Here is a 21,999-nt window from a genome sequence, read left to right as displayed (position 1 = left end):
CAAAACAAATGAACTTGATACTAAAATTTAAACTTTAAATTTTATAACATTGAAAATTAAAAATATAAAATATAAAATTCTAAGTTGGCTTCATATATTAAGATTCATATATTTAATTCCAAGTTGGCTTTATATATTCAGAATGATATATTTTAAACTGCATTCAACTAAGCATCAGCTGCTACTTATAATGTTAAGTTTACTTAACCTGCAATAAAAAAATATTAATTTTTTATTTAAATTTTTATTAAATTTTTTTTCTAACTAATGATCAATCGGCAATATTTTACAACTTTATTACGTTATTTAATCTCGTGAACCTCTAAATCAGGCTGACTATATTTTACTTATTAAGTTTCTAATCTAGAACATGTTTTTATAAACACAATAATCTAGTAATAGTAATACTTTATAACTAATAGCAATTATTTATTAAATAACTAAATATTATTGAGCTATTAAAGCAGTGCGTAAAAACAGCTTTCATTTTATAAAGTTACAGCACTTCCTCATGAAACTTCCTTATCTTGCTTGTAAATTAATTACGTTGCATTTCGTTGACATAGCTTTCTATTTAAAGACCACCGGTAAGTGTTAAAACATTTTAGTTTAGCATATAGAATAACCTTGTATTGAGTTGTTCTTTTTTTATTCAGGGTTTTTTTTATTAACTTCTAATGCTGCTATAAACTTTATAAAAGACACAGAAACGTTTTGCTTTATACTATAAATTAAGTATCAGCTTAAAACTTAATATTCGAATAGATTTTTTATGATGATATAAAAAGACTACATTTTCATTTATTTTAAACTGATAAAAGTTTTGATACATAATTAGTACAAAGTTAATTTTTATCACTTAAAGTACATAGAACTTAATTGCTTTAAACATTTCAGAAAACTTTTAAATATACAAAAAATGCCTCCTATAAGAATATTGGCATCGTTTTTGTTCGTTATTGCATACGTTCAAGGTGATCTTTACATGCACAATCCTAGGTTTGTTGTTTATACAATTTATAAAGGTGTTAATACATAATACTTTTACAATATCTGACTAAATGAGACAACATGTTTATGATTATAATTTATTTAGATTGTTAGCTTATGATTAACTTTAAGTTTTTTAGGGTAGTTAGTAAGCTATAAAGTTTAATTTTAGTTGCTAACTTTCGTGATAAAAAAAATACTAATTTCACAGAGGATCAAACAATCGTCTAGCTGAAAACGGCCGTGATAGAGCTAACAACAACAGGCTTTTTGATTCCCAAAACAATAATAGGGGTGGATACAACGTAGGTGGGAAAAATGCTAACAATAACGGAGAAGGAATAATGGAATACTTTGAAAAATCTCAGCTACCACTTGAATGGTTTGTACATTTAAAATTAAACTTTTTTAACAACTTTCGTGAAACACTTATTATGAAACACTTAGTCTTTGCATTAGTTTGCTTTGTAAACATTCATTGAAAAAAAATACATACAGCTTAAAACTGTAATATTTTAATCTTGAAACACTAAGTATTAAAAACATAATTGATTGAAAAAAACTTTAATTTTATAATTTTGTGCAATAATAATATAATTTTACCTATAGAACAACTTATAATTTTGTTCAAGTACTAGGTTATTCTTTCTACTATATACTTTTAGTTAAAACCTTTTTTTTTTGCAATAAAAAGTTTTTTTAATAAAAACCTTGAAAAGAAACTATCAACTTATTTTTAAGAGACTAGTACTGTGTGAATAATATTAAGTAGTTCACAGTATAGTAGGCTTAAAAAGCATATAAAGTATAAAACGTAATTTAACGATAGGACTAACCAGCACTCTTGTGGAGACCAAAACAACGACTGTGATATAATCATTCAATACGCTTGTGGCCCGAATTTAAGAGACGGCTTACAGACAGGAAACACTCAAGAAGTGAAGGCTTCAGATACTAACCAAAACAATGGTCTACATGAACCCTACCATTACTATCGTCACTGCCGTTTTAGAACTCGTAATAAGGGTCTTTTTACATCGGATCAGGTAGTTCACTAAATTAATTGACTCTTTGTAAATTTTCGTACTGCTTAAGCTTACATATTTTATATAAAAAAAATTGTTAGGGTTTACGATACCTGTTATTTTTCAAACAAAATTAATAAAGAAAGAGTTTTAAAGAAATTTTTATATTCAACTTTTCGTATAAAGAAGGCTTTTAGACAGTAAAAATAAACGAAAGTATTACATAAAATTTAAAACGAAGTTCTATACAAACTCTAAACAATATCCTAATATACAATAATTTTTAATAAACTTGTCACAGCCTACCTACTTAAATTTAAAGTTATATTAGTCTGTTTTAAATCGTACATTAACGATTTAGTTTTATATTTTATTCAATTAGCTAAACATTTTCATGTTAGTCTTTTTAATATTATAAACTATGGAAAAAAAGTGCTATGTACTTTCTTTCTTTTTTTTTTGGCAAAATTTTTTTAAGATATATAATGTTTAAAGCAAACAAAGTAATCGAAACTTTTGTATATAAATACTACTTATGGATATTTTTTAATCTTTTAAGTAAGACAAAATAAGTAACTGATGTTTTTTCATATGCTCTTTTCAACAAAATTTCTAATTTTTAACGTGGTCAATGTTTAGATTTTTTGTAGTGTGTTTTGTTCATACTTAACTACTCTAGATTAAAAAAAACTAATTACAACTATGAAATTTATAATGTTTTTTTTAATAAGCAACTAATGTATTTTTTAAATCTAATTCATCTAAACTTAAATGCAGTACAAAAACACAGTTTACAAAAATCTTAAACATATGTAACTCAAACACTGTAAGTTAGAAAACTGTATAAATTAGAGCGCTCAATACATAATAGCTTAATTATCAGCTCTGAAGATCCTTTTAGGAGAAACAGTGTCAGCTAAAATAACAAGCGTTGAATAAAATTTTTATAACTATAATACCTACATACTTATACAATTTTATATCTTTTCAATGGTTTATGTAATCTTTCACAAAGTAGAGACCTCTAGTTGTTTTTTGAACAGTAAAATTTAAAGTAAGTTTTAGTTAAACATTAAAAATAGTTTAAGGTCATAAATAACATAACAAGTTACTTTTTTTAGTAAACAAAGGTTTTACTTTTATATAAAAGTTATTATTTTCTAACAGAATCTCGGCGAGGCAGCAACTAGTACTCGTCAAGACAACCAAGGTGGAAGATCTGGTTTTGAATGTAACGAGGAAAGAGATTACTACCCTTATTGGCATCCTACTATGTGGAGGGTCTGTTTCTTATGTATGCTACTGTACATGCGCTGACTACACTTTTTCAAATTATCCAAATAGTTAAAAAAATTGTTATAAAACAACTTGTTAGTAAGCTAAAACCATTAGGTTTAAGAGGTAGCTATAGTTTTTGAAGATCACATTATAAGTTTTTTTTTTCGAGTAGAATTAGATTTTACACGAGTTAAAACAGAGCAGAGTGTCCAAGAGTTGTCCAAATGGGCGAGCGGATATAAGCCTTAAAGGGCACAAGGCAGGGGCCGTGACTAGTAAGGGTTGATAAGGGTGTACTTAGATACAATTAACGAGATATTTGTATTACACACTACATAGTCTGGCATCTGTAATGAAGAATAAGTTCTTACGCTTAGTTTACGGGAGTTTTTATACTTGCAATAGATATTGTGGTGTTTTTGATAAGCGCGGGCGGTCATTTTTTTATTTAATAAAAAAGGGGCGTTTATGAAAATGAGTTTGAGAAACCCTGTTGTAGAGCTTACTTAGCGAACATTAAAATTTTCATCACTAAGTAAAATACGACTATTAGGTTAAGTGTTTTAAATTAACCAAGTTACAGTTACTACAACTAAATTACTTTTAATACTAACTTTGCTATAACAAAAGTTGTTCCAAATGAAATAAGTAATTTAGACGTATTTAAATTAATTGAGAACGTCCTTGTAAAAAAATGTATATTTTTAAAACATCATGATTTTTTATTTGTTAAGTTACAATTTTTTTTTAAACTACTAAGAGAAAAAAACTGTGAATATTAAAGCCGAAATTACTATATTAATACTTTGAATAAGTTTTTTTTCAACTTTTTATAAAGTATAAGAGTCTAACCTTAAGAAAATAGTTTAGAAGTGTTTAATTTTTATGTTTAAAAATTAAAATATATGTTTGGTTAAATTTATATTAAATATTTTGTTGTTAACTGTTTTTTTTTACTTTATACTCAATCTTTTTTTACCTTATGATAGATAAGAAATAAGATGCTGTATACTATTTTGTACAGTTTTAAAACGTCATTGATTGGTAACCTTCACTGGAAAGAGTAAAATTTTTATATCATGTTTAAAAACATAATAAAAAACGACGAAATTATCCATAACTTAAAACTTTAATGTAGAAGTAACTTAAAATTTCAAACTTAGAAGCTAATGCAGTTATTATCATGTTGTTCACCTTTATAAAGTTACAATTATATTGTAAAGTACAGCTTATTTTGACAAAAATAACTGCTTAACTATTTTTATTGCTCAATGAAACAATTTATTTTTAATTGTGTATTTTTTTATTAAAAAACTTACGTAAATAAGTTCTCTGCTCATTGTCGACAGCTACATATACTTTTTTTTTTTTTTTTTACAGCTTTTTATATAACTTATTTAATTTTTAAAAACAAAACTTCTTACTGTTATAATCAAAGATTTAAAAAAAAAACAAATACTAACTTTTCTTGACTAAAAAAACGTTTCTTTTTTAAATGTTCTTCTGCTTAACATAATTTTTATACTTTGTTTGTAAATTACAGGATGCTGGAATTCTTACAAACGACGTTGACAGGTGCAATTATTATAGGAGCGAGAGCCAAAATGTAAAGAGCCGGTTTTTCTGCAAAGTTTCAGAGAGCTTTCTTGAAACAGTTAGCTAGTTGATACTTTTTAACATGTTGTAGCGTTACTAAGTTTGTATTAGTATGTTATTTGCTTATCATCACAAAACTTACTGTAGAAAAAATGTTTATGTTTAATTTTACGTTTATTTATAGCATAAAAATTACTACTTTTAAATTTAAATGCGTCCATTATCCAATACAAGTTTATTTTTTTGTAGCTTTAAAATTTTATGTTAATCAATTTTTTTTAAACTACAAGATTTAGTCTACTATAGTACCTGAGAATGAAATCAAGATCAACTAACGAAACTTCATTAAGTTTTTATAATACAAGTAAACTTTTTGTGAAAATAAACTATCTGTAAAGTTTACAATATGTTATAAAAAATAAAGTAAACATGTTTGTAATTCTAAAATAAACGCATAAAACATAACAATATCAATTTTTAATTACTTTAGTGATTGACAAAACTTTTTTAAGTATGGAGGTTTTTCTAATAAACCTATGTCGAATTTACAGAGCTATGCTAGGTATAAAAGCTCAAAGATTTTTAGGGGCCTTAAAAATAATAAGATTGGGGGTTAAAAGAACACTTTAAATTTTAAGAACTTTTTTTTTTACGTATACCGAAAATTGTATAACCTCTAATTAAGCATATTTAATTGTTTAATATTTCTTTAGTCTTCAAGTTATTATATAACAATTTCTATATATTTGTCGTGTTTTTCTTATTTTAAAAAATTATAAGCAAATTATTTATTTATTGAAAAAATTTAGACATAAAATTGGTCTTTAATAGTTTTTTAATATTCAAGTCAGGAAACAAACCTCCGAAGAATGAATATATTCCAATAACTAAAGAAGAATGTGACCAATTTAAAGTAAGCTACCTTTCCATATTTTTTTTTAATTTACAGTAACATTTTCTTTACCATTTTACGTTACGAAATTTGTTTTTTAAAACATTAGAGATATTTAAAAATTTTCTCATCAAATTTATTAAAACATGCTTTAAATATATGTTTTTGATGCATTATATTTATAAAAGTTTTTCTAGATTGAATAATTCTAGAGAAAAATAGTGAAGAACAAAATTTAATTTCTAAGCAAAAGGTCTAAAGTTAAATATCTAAAGTTAAATATCTAAAAACTTATTTAAACCCTCTTTACTTTTGTTCTTTATCAGGAAGGTACCTGGACAGAAGTAGAGGCATTTGGTATTGACCCTCCAGCGTGTATTGAATCTAGAAAGACAAGAGACAACCATTTAGGTAACTCATTAGACGGACAGACACCAAACTTCAACTGGACAATACCAGGATTGGACGAGGCTAATATTAGCGAAAACGACTATTGCGTTTTACGAATGAGGTTTTATATTCAAATAATATTTTTCATGCTGTGAAAACCTTTATAGGCTTCTCGTCAACAAATAATAACTAAAAGGATATTTTAAGTTTACTAAAATAGTAAGTTATAAATCAACTTAAGAAATAAAAAAACGTAAAGTTTTTCTTTAATAGCTATTATTCATTAATTAATACTTTTAAAACATTCGGGTTGTTGTTAAAGTTTAACTAGTATTATTCGCTAAATAAATATGTCTAAAACTCAAAAGCAAAACATTTTTATCTTATGTTGATTTAACTTTTACTAAATGCTGCTTAAAATAGAGCTTGGGAATGTTGTACATGTTATTAAAAATAAAACTAGATCATACGTAAACAATAGTTTAAAGCTTGTGAAATAAAAAAGCCATGCGTAAAATTAGGTATAACATCTCAACTGGAGAATATGATAGAGACAACACTTTTAGCGAATCAAACAATGAAAATAATAACGATGAGGGCCCTGATATTTGGACAAGACAAAGTAAGTAGATTAATTAAGCAGCTTTTTTTTGATAGTTCTGGTCATTCAACTTTTTTTTTTCTTTTTAAATATTCTTTGTACATATCGATCTCGTTTGTTGTCAAACAAAACCTAAACTGTTTAAACTCATTCAAGACGCATAACAAGTAAAGTTGTACGAATTTGTATAGAAAAAAAGTTAAACCTAAAAACAATCCTAAATATATTTGTATCAAGTCTATAAATTAGTACAGATTTTCTAAAAGAGGTCATATCGACCAATTTATTCTCATATTAAGTCGTTTGTTATCAGAAATGGGCGCTTTCACAGTTTATGTTAGAAGTTTTTGAGTTAGTAGTTTTCCAAATGAACAAAAACTTTGTACAATTCAACTTAAAAAAAAGTATATAGTACCATTTGAATTTCTTTGCATAAATAGAACTACATTTCTAACTTCATATCAAAATAAAAAATATTAATATAATGATAAAAGAGGTATATCTTTAAAACGCATATATATTTGCTAATTACAAAAACATAACTAAAATTTTTGATATCTTAAACGCAACTTGTAGATCTTAAAAAACACTTTTAACCTAAAAAAATTTATTTTAGTTAAAGTTAAAAATTACTACTTATATACTTACTAACATCTCTTGCAAAGTTTGTTATACTACATACCGTCATTTAGACTTGGATCAACAAGAGGGCAAACAAAGAGGTTACAGACTAGAAGGAAATCCAGATGTAGATATATTTGATTCCAAATTTAAACTTGCACTCGCAATAAACACTGATCAGTATGGCAGAACTTTTCAGGATAGGTTAGTTCAAATTAAATAAAAAATGGTATTTTATGTCAAGTTGAAGTAAAGCGAGCTTTTTTTTATTTATATTTAATAAAACTTATAAGTTATTTTTCTAGAAAGTACTTATTTTTTTTTTAATCTTTACAATAACTAAAAAAACTTTTTAAATTCTATATCTCAGGTTGATTTTAACTTAAGAAAAATTTAAATGTGTTCATTACTTTATCTGGGTTTGTGTAGTATTTCTATATTACTTATTAGTTTTTTTGTTTTGTTATATATTTAAACTTATTAGTCTTTGGATGAAGTCATTTTATAAAAAAAGTATTATAAATTTTAAATTTATTTAGAATGTACAAATTTTATTTTGTGTTTTTATTTGAAGAATTTGTTAAACTACTATAAATACTTTAAACTAATAAAAAATTCGAAAAGAATAACAGAAACTCTATTATAATTTAAAAAGTAAGCACATTAGTTTCAAAAAAAAGTTTGTAAGAAAACCTATATTGAAAAGTTTGTTTTAAAACTAAATTTACACTTTTAACTGAAACCTTCTTAGAAAATTTTTTTTTTAAACATGATAAAGCTGTTATTTAAATAGTTTGGCTTGTTATATCTATTTTTTGTATTCGGACGTATTGAAAAAAGTATGTTTTCAGGTCACACGTATTTAAAATAAGAAAACGACCAGCACAACATGAAGGCAAAACTATTTTCAATTTGAATGTCAGGGGTAAAAGAGGAAACATTGTACAAGTTAGTAAATTAACTAGCTAAATTTACTTCTATTTAACTTATAAGGTAAAACGAATATTATAAACTGGTTCATAATATTGTATAAAGTTTGGATAAGAATAAATAATTTTTTAACTTTAATACATAATTATTTATTCAAAACTGACAACTTATTTTTCTATATTATACGATTACATATTCACAATGTTTAGTTACTCATCGAGTGTGAGTTAAAAACTTTGTAAAAATATTTCATAATAAATACTTTAATTAAATTTATTTAGATAAAACCTCTTTAGATACTATATTTAGTATAGTTATGAATAACAAATATAATTTTTCAAATAACTATTCAAAATATAAATTTAAGTTTTTGTTAATAAAAGATCCTAGTGAAACAAGGAATATATAATAAAAACAAATTATACAAAACTTCTTTTATTATACCGACATATGTTTCTGTGTGTTAACGGATTATTACACTTCTACTGGGTTTTGTAAAAAAAATAAATACTGTAAGGAAAGAATAGAAGCTAAAGTAGGTGTATACATGTGTTCATCTAAATAAACATTATTTTTATTTAAATGAACACATGTATACACCTACTTTTTTCTCAAAAACATTTTTGTTATTTCTGTCATTTTAAAAAACCTTTAAAACATTCTTTACATAGTTATACAAACTAACACTTAGTTAAACCTACTTTAAATAGACTTACCCTGCAACGGAGTACGACTTTGTGCCCAACACAATACGTGCCCAACCGAATTCATTAATACATTTTCAAGTCACCGGGTCTGATACTAATCCAAACAATAATGATGGTCAAGGCAAAGCGGGATCAGACAGAAGTAACTTCATACTACAAACTGCACAAGTATGTTTAAAGCAAGTTCTACATCTTGCTATGTTGCTACATTTTAAACATTTCAAAAGGTTTCTCTTTAAAATAGTTTTTTAGTTCAATAGATCTTAAAAAAAAATTACTTTTACTTAAATTTAAAATATTTAGTTTTAATTTGTTTACACTTTGTTTAAATTGTGTTTTCAAGTGATTTAATGTCATATAATTATCAGAAATTTCCGGAGGGATCAAGCAGCAAAACATTTTTCGGCCAGTATGGTACAAGTTACCCAGAAAAACTTGCTGATGCTAACTTCATTGGCATGAGTGTTAAAAGCAAGAAAGAGCTTGCCTTAGTCGGTTCGTTGAATTTGGTTTTGAAACAGTTTTGTTTTCAAATTAAACTTAAAATTAGTTTTTAAACATAGTTAAAATGTATAATTACATTCAAAAAGTTTTTGAGTTTAAAAAGTTTTTTTGTAGTTTCCTGTGGAATAACATAACAAAAAAAGCAGTATTTTGTCAACAGCTTAACGTTTTATTCTACTTTAAAATATACTATATACAAATCTTAAGTAATTATTTCAGGGTCAGCTAATGGTGATGAGTTAGATGATGCGAGTCCTTACTACGACCACCCACTGCAAACTATAACGGGCGCAGGTACTTACCATTACATGTGCACGAGAAACAACAACTTCAGTAACAGAAGTCAAAAAGGTAGGATAGTTGTCCTTGATTTTGTTGAAGACAGTAAAACGATTGACAAGCAAGGAGGCACCATATCTTCATCAGTCATGTTAGTAGCTATTCTGAAAGTAATTTTTAAATACTTAAGTAGTCGTATTTTGAGAAATTTTACTCAAGTACAAATAGTACAATTACTTATTAAAAAATTCCATTGCGACTGTTAGGGTATCACCACAATTAAGTTTGTTTTAAATTTAGGACTAAATAATATTACATTAAGTCTGATGGTTTGAAAAAATCGTTTTAGCCCTTAAGTTGTAAAGAATAAATTCATAACAGTCTAAACATACAAAATCATGGCAACTAAAGCAACAAGATTTACAAAATCATAACCTTTTTAAAAATTATGAAAAACCTGCATATCAAAATCATATACTAACTGATTTTTGGTATTTTATATACTTTTTATTTGTATTGCTTCAAATTTAAACTTTTTGTATAGAAAAGTGAGCTTGAAAATTTGATCATATTAAGCTCAACCTTTTCAGTTATAAGTCGTATTGTTAAAGAGCAAACAGACTACATTAAATATTACATTCGATGAACATTTTAATCAATGACAAAAATAAGTCTTCTATTCATTTAATAAAGTATAAAAAATTTTGATTGACAAACTGTTTCAAATACTACAGAAACAGTGATGTTAAGATTGAATTTCCAGCCAATGCAATTAAGCAGAATACTTTTTTTACTTTATCTGAATTTCGACCAAACAGTCAAAAGGCAATTACTAGCGTTACAAAACCGGCTGTTGAAGACTCTAAATTTATAAGCAACGTTGTTGTTCTTTCACCTCAGGTAATCATTTTTTAATTATATTTAAATTTTGAAAGGTGTATATAAAATCAGTCTATTTTTTATAGTCACAATTTTTTAGTGGCACATTTCAAAAATTTTAAACTTTTTTATTTCTTGAAACACTAAGTTTCGGTTTAGTATGAAATTTTATAAGAATAACTGATCTTTTAACAAAATTTAAGCATTCGTCGTATGATTAAAGCAATGCAGAGTAAATTTGTTGAGTTAAATTTAAAAACTGTTAAGTTTTTAATTACTTAGTTACAAAGTTTCTAAGCAAACAGGTGCTTTTAAAACTTTATAGTTTAGAACTTCAAAAAAAAATTAACTTTTAATTTGATTTTAGATAAATACAGTAAGTCTTGTAATAGCATATACTTTATGATATGTTTTTATTCTTTTATAAAAATAAAGCTCAAAAATCTTAACTCTTTAGAAGAAATATAAAAATAAAATACATAACAACATTCAATTTTCAAGGCCTATGTGTGACAAGGATAAGTCATTTTAAAACTGTCGATAAGTGTAAAAAACTAAAAAGTATGACATTCAAATACTTTTAGAAACAACTTTAATTGATGAGCATAATATATTTTTAGGAATCTTTTAATGGAGGTTTGGTAAAAATTACAATGAAATTAGACAAAGTAGCTTCTGGTTTGAACTTTAACGAGCTGCACCAACACATCCCTGGACAAGGATGGTCTAAAATTGAACTGACTGAAGGTCAGATCAAAGAGGACGGAACAATTACCTTTGATGCCTCAGCAGGAGGTTCTTTCGTATTTTTAGAAGTTTTTGACCGGGCCCAACAAACTGGTGAGTTTTTAAAGTATTTGTATTAATTTTGATGCAGTATAGCAGTTTATCTTTAAAGCCTAGATAAGTAGTATAGTTCTCATAAACACTTTTAAACTATTTTAAATTAATTTTAGTTTTAGATGATATTTTTAAAGACCTTTTTAAAGAAAAATACGAAACTAATTTAATTTGTTAATTATCAATCATTTAACATAAAACATATATTTTAAATATTTGATAGTATATTATTATGTACCTTGTATAATTGTTTAATTTTTTATTTTCAGGATTAATAATAACTATTTAATTTTACTAAGCATAAAAAAACTTTAGTTAAATAAATGTTATGAAACTATGTTTTTAAACAAAGTATATAACACGACTTATAGTTTTCAAATGTAATAGTTTTCTAAATATTATTAAAAAACTCAATTAAAAACGTATAATACTCTTAAAACGGTTTTCAAAAGAACGATAGATAAAAGGCATATATAGAAGATAAAAACAATTTAATTTTTGATAGAATTTTATTTTGTAGTACTAGCTTCGAGATATTGTAGTACTTTTTAAAATTCTTTCACATATATCTAGTATAAACATTCTTCTATTTTTGAAAATAAAGTTGTTAGTTTTATTCGTAGCATAGTTTTTTATTAAATTATAAGATATTTTAACAATAAGTTTTAAAATAATATATAATTAAATTAAAATAACAAAAAAATATTTTGATGATAAAAAATTACGTAAATGTGACTTAAGGAAGTTGATTCATAATTTACATCAGTCTATACGTAGATGCAAAATAATTTTATAAAAAACTTTACATAGTTAACTAACATTAATTAACTTTTAAATTTAACAAAGCTGTAATTGAAATAATTTGTAATAATTAAAGTGAAATTTGTAGTTATTTATTGTATTATAGTCTTAAAATATACTAATAACAGAATTAAAATAATGTAGTCAACATAATGAAAGAAAACAGCAAAAATTGTACCGTTTAGTTAAAAATTAAAAATCAGTCCCAAATAGTTTACACCATAAAAGCTTATCCCTAGCTGTTTAGAAGTACTTGATCGCTTACATTTACGCAAAAATTTAGCTTTTTTTGAATCAAATTTCAATAAGTCTTTGTATGTTACAATCTAATACTTTATATGCATGCTTAGAAACTAAAAAAATAGAATGTAGAATTGTATGTGTGTTGTATAATTACTAGTCTAAAACTTCGTAGCGTGTATGGTCTGTTGAAAAAAATAACTTAAAACTTAAAAAATACGTACCTTTTGTAAACTACTTAAAATACAAACAGCTTGTGTTTAAAAGCACAATAAACAAGGTTTATAAGATGTAACGTTATAAGGCGTTAAATCCTGGAGATCCTGATAAGCTAAGCTTATCGGAATGTATATCACAGATAAACAAGGTTTATTAAGTTTTTTGAAAAAGAGTTTAAAAACTTGTTTAATGCATGAAAATTTTTATTATAAGTACTAAGTATCAACAAAACAAGAAATGGTTTGTAGAAAACTTTAACAGAGAAGTATTTTAAAGACAGCTTTAATAATCTTGTTTATATGTTTGCTTTCTTAAATTTTTGGTCTTTGGTAATACACAACGCTTGGTTTAAGTTTTACTAATTTTTACATACATGAATATTATGCACTAGAAATTAAAATTAGTTTAAAAAAACAAAGATAGAATAAAAAAGTTGTTATCAATAAAACTTATAGATATATAGTTTTGTAAATGAAAGCCCCAAAAAATACTAAAGCCTAACATAAATAGCAAAACCAATCTGGTGTCACATTTTTTTTGGTAATATTTAAACACAACATTTTCAAAGTTTGTCAGCAACTATAAATATAGTAAAAATTTTACGTGCATGATTTTTTCAGCAATCATTGCTGGCTCTGTTGCCGGAGTAATCATCTTCATCATCTTGCTCATAGTCATATTCTGCTGTTGCTGCTCTACTAAAGGCAAAGCACTGTTTCAAGAAAAAGTGTAAAGTAACATAGTCTATGGACTTATCTCTTTCATTGCTTTATAATTTCACACTGCACATTTCTACTTTGCTTACTAACATGCTGCTAACTTTGTTTTATTAGCTTGCAACAAAGCATATATAATGTTTAATTAATTGCTTTTTTTGTATTTCAATACACATTTGAATTCTATGCATGACTTTTAAGTGTTTTTGCTTTTTAGAACATTTAAAATTTTATTGTTTGATAGTCATACTACCTTCATCAAAAGTCTATGTATTTACTTATATATGCATTAAAAATACTGTCAATTAAAAATATAAAATAAATTGTTTTTATTTATCATTATTACAACTTTGAGTTACTTTATGTTAAAAAATTAATATTCAGAAACTAAAAATGTAATTAAGTACAAGAGACTTTTAGAATATTGAAAAAGTATCTTCTTTTAGATATTTAATTTAAATTTTATTAAGAAAAACAGACTTTTATAATATAATATACAAATTCTTTAAGATTGAGAATCTTGAAAAAGGTACGTCCTGTATTAAGAAATAATCTTAACAATATTTAGATTATTATAAAATTACTTTCTTAATTACTTAAAACTATAATTGCAGCTTTTTATAGTTAGGCAAAACAAGATTATGAAAAAAATAAACACACCGTAATCTCTACTTTTTTTATTGAGAGTTGTACGCAATGAAACATTACATCAAAAATAATTAAAATTTATTCATAACAGCTGTAGCCTGTAAGTGTTAACTGTATCGGAAATATTTTTTGTTACAAAAAAATGAAAAAGGTAGAAAACGTTAAGGGAAAATAAAGTATAGTTTTTTTATGGATTGTAGCCGTTAAGGTTTAATATACACACAAATAAAAAAATTAACAGACTACTTTAAGTTAACTACTAACACAAACAGACTACTACTAGTTTTTTTAAATTCAATTTGCTATTAATTCCTTAGTACAAATTTCGTTTTCATTAATTTTGTCATTTAAGTAGAAGTTTGTTCTTTTGAGGAAAATAGTACTTTTTATAACAATTATAAAAATGAAATTGACGACTTTTAATTTTACGTTTTAAAACTTAAAACTCATTAAATTAACTAATTTTTAATCAAAAAAATATTTAAACTATAAATCATGAAAACTTTATACAAACAACTCTGAATTACTTGATTGATTATTTTTGTTGTAAACTCAAAAAAAAATTATCAATCAAATGTAAAATAACTATAGTTAAAATTCTTTTCAATAGTTGTATAAAAAAAAAGCTTTCACCATTTAATTCTAGAAATTTGCATACACATGTGCCCTGAGCAAAAAAATGCACGTTTTTTGAAGTGTATTTATTTTAATCAATTAATATTCATTGCATGTTTTCAGTTTCAAATATGGTTATGTCTTTTTAGTTTGTTTATGGATTTATAAAGCTTCTTAATTATTTTAAACTTATTAAACAAATTGTATTTCAAATTTCAACATTTTAAATTGTTAAAAAAAAAAAATACTATAAAAACCTAGCAAGAGTTCTTAACAAGACTTAATTCTTTGTTAATTTGTTAAGTAGTCTATAAAAATATTTGAACATGTAGTTGTTTTACTTACAAGTTGTGAAAATTTAACAACTATCCGAAGTGTAAAATACTATTATAATTTGTAATAACTAAAAGATATAAGAAATTAATCAAAACTAGGATAAATTCAATCTAAAATTCGTTTTATAAAATGAAAAATATGATACCACATTGTTTTGAGTAAATGAGGATCCTAGAGCATTTTCAATAAGAGAGCTTAAAGACAATATTTCTTTCTTTTTTCTTTATTGAAAACGATAAAAAACTCCAAGCACAAAATATTTTCGAAGGACCTGATCTAAAGAAAGTACTTTTGGTTGTCATGCTACACACCACTTATTTACTGTAACTATTTTGAGTTATAATAAAATAAAGCAAATTTTTCAATATCAAAAACAAAATTTCTTTAAAAAATAGCTTTAAAAAATCAAAAACTATATGGTATTTAAACAATAGAAAACAAGTTTTGCGTAGTATAATAAGTTCAGGCTAACAGTTTTTTTTAAGTTGTAAATAATTGGTAAACATTTTAAAAATTAGAATCTTTTTACTTTTTGAAGAAAAACACTTTAACCTAATTTGAGCTATTAAATTTGATAAAATGATAAAACAACTGATATAGGTTGAAAATTAAAAAACATTTAAACTATACATAATATTAATCTTTTTTAAACTTAATTAAAAGTCTTTGACAGAGACGTTAAACTGTATCTAGGTGATGTACGACTCGATAACCAGAAAGTTCATTCGTACACTAGGTCTTTGAACCAATTTTTTGAGCGCATTTTTGGTCGTTAAATAAACAACATACACAATAAGAACTATCCTTGTGTATAAAGCAATTATTAGTCCTTTCCTAACATGAAATTTATAATTCCAGCGTAGTTATTCTTTATTTGAATGTTTTTCCAGAATAATAAATTCCTGGATAAACTAGATGAAACTTTTTAAAATAAGCCTGTTTTTTAAGTTATTCGGCATTTCATTCCTCAGCCGTCTACCTTGATAAGCTAGAGATTTTTGTCAATGTTCACTATTAAAAGTTTTCAAGAAACATTTTTCTTGAGAAATTTTTTTTTAATGATTATTTACTGAAATTATGGTTTAAAATAAAACTTAAACTTGACATTTTAAAAGTCATTTTTTGTTTATACAAAGATACACATAACTAACAATTAAACAACTTTTCTGCATCTAATATTCTTTTTGGTCTCCTACTTTTTCAGCTTTTTTCAGCGTACTTTTTCAGTTTTTATGATAAACATATTAGATTATTATTTAAAAAATACATTGATTTCATTGATTTTAATTTAATTTATTGTGCCCCAACACAACAAACCTAATTTAATGCGACTCATGAGTAGTGAATGGAAGATGAAAACAAAGATTCTCAAATGAAAAATATCTTGTTTTATATAACAAAGCAGTTATTTTTTTGACAGTTTTTATTTTACAGTTTTTAGATGTCCTGTCGAACTAGGATTGCTTTTTATTATAACATCGAAACCAGAAAATTATCTAGTTATTCTATAACGGTTTTAAACATTGTGTTTGAATGTATTGTTTATTGAACAAAAAGAAAGAAAGCTAAAAATAAATGGTCATAGGACCTCGTGTACAAAATAACTTTTTGGTTATTGAGTCGTACATAACTTAGATACAGTTTAACTTCTTGTCTAGGATTACTAAGGGTGGAAAACATTTTAGTTGGCAGGCCAGATGTCAAAAGCTTTAGTCTTCGGCGGATAAAAGTATTTTAATCTCCTCTCATTCAATTCACAAAAAGTACTTAGTTATTCAATTAATTTCGACAAGTTACTAAATCGATGTGATCTTTATTTTTATTACTCAGTCACCTCTCGCGAATCTAAGCACAATGCGTCCACAGCAAAAGTGCGTAAGTCAACGATAGAACGTAACTAAACAACAGGTAGCAAAGTTACTTACTATATTGGCTGTTTTGTTATAATTTTCTAACAAATACTACTTTGTACAATAGTAAATTGCTTTTGACTTTGTTTTCTGTGTTGCTTGTTGTTTGCAGTGTTACATCACGACTTGCTTTAGTTTTAAGTATTTAAATCAATTTCATATGTTTTTTAAAAACGGTAAACTAAAAAAGTATACACTTCTAAAATTTTTTGCTAAGCTTATATTCTTACTATAAAATAATAACGCAATATAACATACTTTTTACGCACTTAAATTAAGTTGATAATTTTTATATTTATGTTAACAAGTACAACAAAAATGTTTTTGCACTTAAAAAAATGAAATATAACATTTAAAATTAAAAAATCTAAATTAGTTAACAAAAGATAACTTTATTACTAAATGCGTTGATTAAAACTCATTTTGAAAAATATTTAAACTATATAGCTGTATATACAAGCTGAAGTTTTTCTCAGAAAGTGTATATCTTAAAATAAAAATTGAAGTTTATATTTTCTGACTTTTAGATAAACCTTGCTGATCTATCACCGAATTTAAATCCTTATTTTTCTATTTTTGAGAGTTCTAGAATGCGTAACTAAACAAGAGTGCGTAACCAACCGAGTGCGTAGATTCGTGAGAGGTGATCGTATTTAGTGTAAATTTAAAATCTATCGTAAATTTTACCTAAGACTTTTTTTTTGCGCTCCACTTCAAATCCCAATACTTTAGTATAAGTTTCAAAATTTGGTTTAGCGGGCCGGATTCCACTTAAAATGTGTAAACATTGGCAGAAAGTTTGTTTCCAAATTATGTTGTATGCTAATTCTTTTATTTTTCTCTCAATTCTTTTTTACAGAATATAAAGCATGCGCTTGTTTTATTTTTTTTTTGAATCCGTTTCAATTAGCCAAACTGAAACTTAATTCTTAAACTATTTTAAAAAAGGGTTGATCATAGCAATTCGATCATCAGACCACAAGCTTCTGAGGTTCTCAGTCTACCGAACCTTATGGTCTGATGATCAAATTGGTATGATCAACCCTTTTGTAAACTTGAGCTTGTCTCAAGGCATACAAGAGTCCAGGCTTCTGCTCTGCAGACTTTCGCCGATATTTTTGTCGATTAAACTATTTTAAACTTCAAACTAACGTTTACATTGTCTTGTACATTTATGTTTTGTTTAATGTTTACACATGTGTAATGTATAATAATGTGTGATCTGCAAAACTAAGAGCCCTTGAAAACTTTATTTTACTAACATGTGCTAAAAGAATTAAAGGCCTAGGACTGAACCTTTAAGCACTCCAACTACTATTTTTAAAGTTCAAAATTCACCACAAAAATTCACAAACTGTTTTCTTTCAGTAACTTATGATCTTACTAATAAAGTCATTTTCGCCTTATACTAAAGCTTTTTTTTCAAAATTTCTCTATCTACGATACATTAAGCTTTATCTAGATTTTTTATGACTGCACTTACTTTTTCATCGATTTCACATTTAGACATATTTTTTTCAAGAATTTCAGACAAAACTAAGGTGGTAGAATATTTTCTATTTACTAAAATGGAATGTTTTAATAAGTTACATCTCGTAAAAAACGATATAAACAGTTCTTTATGAATTTTCTAGTTATTTTAGTGAAATTTGATAAGATTGAAAACAGTAAAAAAGTTTTTTGGTAATGTTTTAAACCTTACTTAATAATTAGTATTACTTTTTTTATCAAGTTATATTCTTTATTTAAAAATGCAGTTATCTAAAGAGTTATTGCTCATTTATAGGATAAGTTTCTTGCACAAAGTTTTTAAACCGTAAGTTGTGCTTACTGCTCGTCTTGACTTTTAAGTTTTATTTTGAAGTGTACTTGAAAAGTTTTGAATAAAAAACGTTTTAAGTCTTAATAAATATAACGTGTTTAAAGCAGTAGTAATTTCTGAAATAGCTTCAATATATGTGAAATAACTGTTATTTGTAAGCAGTCAACTTTGTATCAAAACGTAACGTTACAAATCTTTTATCTGATGTTTTTTACCTTTTTCATACCATGTAATGTGTATAAGATATAAGTGTAGAATAATAAGTTTAATTTAAAACTTAAAAACATTTAGTTTGCATGAAATTTACTTTTCTTAATTAAAAAAAGATATATATGAATTAACTTAATCTACAACATTAAACACAACTGTATATAGTTAAATTTTTTAGTAGTTAAAGAACTTTTAAGTAGTAAAGTTTACTGTTATTATACATTTCTATTGTAATTAATTACTATTCATAGCAAACATTTATTTAAAACAAATGTAGATTTACTATTTTAAATGCTGTTATTATACGTTCTTTTGATTTATACCGTATGTATTTGATCACTTTAACTTTTATAATTAAACATGTATATGTTTAGCTTTGGACTAATTTATGTTTATACGTTATATTAAGCTAGCAACAAACAGTTTAAATAAAGTCTGGAAATCAAATAAAAAATTATTTTAATTATAATGATAGATAGTCATTATTTTTGATATGATATTTCACAGAACAAAATGTATAAAAAATCTGAGCTATCTGTATACAAATATGTGAACTATTAACAAAATATTTTTTTTAATTCTACTTTTCCTACTCAATTTAAGCACAAAAAACTTTTATTTATTTACTATTTGTACTAAACAGCGGTGATTTTTGGAGTCGTAACGGTTTTAGCAGCTATTATTGGACTGTTTATATATTTAAGAAGCGATCGAAGAAGATGGAACGAAACTAAAGGAGCTCTCCTTTCAAAATTCTAACTTATCTTTGACTGACTATTTTATTTTTTCTAAAGTAGAACTTCTTTACAAATATGGTGGTATGGAATACTGAAGCCCAATTTTTTATTACTTTAAAAAAGTAACAAATTTATTTTACTTGACTTATTCTTTATTATTTAAAAATGAGCATTTGATTAGTAGTTAATTTAATTTAGAAAATTACTTAAGTTTTTGTTTGCCTAGTTTAAAAATGTAATTATTCCAACCAAGTCAATGGTATTAAATTAAATTTTAAAGTACTTCGTCTTTTGCATTTTAAAAATATTTTTAGAACGCGTCATGTTTATAAAGACAATAAGGTATGTTTTATAGTGTAAATATTTTATTCAATTCGGTGTTTTGTTTAATTAATCTTCTATTTTTGTAATATTTTTTTAAATTTGACTTACTGGTACATGGTATTCATTGGATTTTTTTCATATACTTTAGTGTTCTTATGAAACTTTTTTGTTTTTTAACGTGATGTCTCAATCATAGCTAAAATTTGAACCAGCCCAGTTTTCTAAGCTAAGACTTAAAAATATTCTTCTTAAAATGTCTTTTACTTTTAATCCAATATTTATAATCAGTTGCAATACATAAACTAAAAATTTTATCACTGCCACTTTTACTTTTTTGTTATCGTTTAATTATAAATAAACTTATGCTTTGAAAGCTTGATTGTTTTAACAAATACAATCTTAATTCTTAAAAAGCTACATAGTTTTTTTTTTATTATATTTTTGCCTCAATGGTATTTTACAATTCTGAAAAAGCTTCATCCAGAGATGAGAGAATGTTTATTGTTGCAGAAAGAAGATTTTCAGATTGATGTTTTTTACCACTAAAAAAATACTACATGAGTTACAAATGTATAAAACTATAATGATCATCGTTTTTAAGCAAACCAGTCTTTAATTCTAGTTCATTTAGACTTTCAAAATAAATAAAAAGTTCCGTCTCCAACAAAAGTTTTGCCAATTGGTGCGAGGCGATATGCAGGGTTTTAGTTTAGATCAAGTTTTGATGTCTTTAAAAATCGAAAATCAACGGCTATGTAAAATACCATTTAAAAATAGTTTATTATGTAATTTAAAAAAATATTCATACTTAAAGAAAAGTATTTTAAAGCATTTAAAAAATTTAAGTAGTAGTTTTATAAAAAATTGTTCAGTATACTAATAGCATCATTTTTCATTTTGATCAGAAAAGTCCACGTAAAAATTTAATGAATCTCAAAAGTTGCATATGTCTATTAAATGTTTCTATAAAATGGAAGCATCTATTTTTAAATTTATTGTATAAGATTTTCGATTCGATCTATTTTTTAAAAGCTTTTTCAAGCTAAAAAAAAACGTTGCAAGCTTTCGTTACGTTGCACAAACCTAAATTAAATGTTTTTTTATTTTGACGTAATACTCTTCATAAACTATTACAAAAAGAAATTGTTATATAATGTGTAATTTTTAGCATGATCTACTACAAACTTTTATTAGTAACGGTCATATTTTTTCTAAAAAAGTTGCTCGTGGACCAAAATTTAAAACAATCGTTGTAATCTACAACAAAAACTGAATACAACTTTACAAACACTGATAAATAACTTTGAGTATTCCCAAAATCAAAATTAAAACTTTAGTGAAATTGATTTTATTTATTAAAATGACTAAATTTAATTTTTATGTTTTAACATAAACAAACTCATGAACACTATTTTAAAAGATCTAGTTGTTTAAAGTCCATAGTTAACGATAATTTATAGTTTTTCCAATAAAAAATATAAATAATAATTATTTTTAGTTTTAAAATAAAACTAAACTTCTACAAGGTAATAAGAAACATAGTAATGTATTATTATATGCTTTTTAACAATTTACTTTGTTAAAACTGTGCTGTTTTTCTTCAGAAATATTTTATTAAGAAATTATAACCACAGTTTTTTTTTATCAAGCTGTACCAATACTAAATTGTATTTTAGGTAGTTTGCGGTTTAAATTATAATTTTTATAATAAATTTTTAATTTTACTATATTTTCAGCTGAAAAACTTCAATAAAGTTATTTAAAATAAATGCTTATTGACTACAAATACAGACATTGACATTTTTTCTCTTGGTTTTTATAAATGAAAAACCATTTTTTTCATCATTTTGAGTGTAGAATTTATTATCATGGTAAAAAAAATTATTAAC

The 21,999-nt window shown here is 24.9% G+C and overlaps 1 protein-coding gene across 2 annotated transcripts; it reads left to right on the top strand.

The window, feature by feature from the left end:
- The first annotated feature begins 900 nt into the window (after positions 1 to 900).
- LOC145841882 (protein DD3-3-like) lies at positions 901 to 20,042 on the top strand. 2 transcript variants are annotated; one of them, XM_082949175.1, is made up of 16 exons: positions 901 to 999; positions 1,202 to 1,372; positions 1,820 to 2,036; positions 3,183 to 3,296; positions 4,837 to 4,947; positions 5,737 to 5,802; positions 6,108 to 6,292; positions 6,693 to 6,793; positions 7,465 to 7,597; positions 8,245 to 8,341; positions 9,034 to 9,198; positions 9,399 to 9,525; positions 9,754 to 9,964; positions 10,548 to 10,713; positions 11,313 to 11,532; positions 19,693 to 20,042. In XM_082949175.1, the coding sequence occupies exons 1-16, from the start codon at positions 920 to 922 to the stop codon at positions 19,806 to 19,808; spliced, it is 2,280 nt and encodes a 759-aa protein (XP_082805301.1). In that variant the 5' UTR covers positions 901 to 919; the 3' UTR covers positions 19,809 to 20,042. The 2 variants fall into 2 exon arrangements, with proteins under 2 accessions (XP_082805301.1, XP_082805302.1); XM_082949176.1 differs by lacking the exon at positions 19,693 to 20,042 and adding an exon at positions 13,413 to 13,828.
- The last annotated feature ends 1,957 nt before the right edge of the window (positions 20,043 to 21,999 follow it).

The sequence above is a fragment of the Thalia democratica genome, chromosome 8, assembly GCF_965202585.1.
Source record: "Thalia democratica chromosome 8, ktThaDemo2.hap1.1, whole genome shotgun sequence".
NCBI lineage: Eukaryota > Metazoa > Chordata > Thaliacea > Salpida > Salpidae > Thalia > Thalia democratica.
This window is presented reverse-complemented; position numbering and strand designations above follow the sequence as displayed.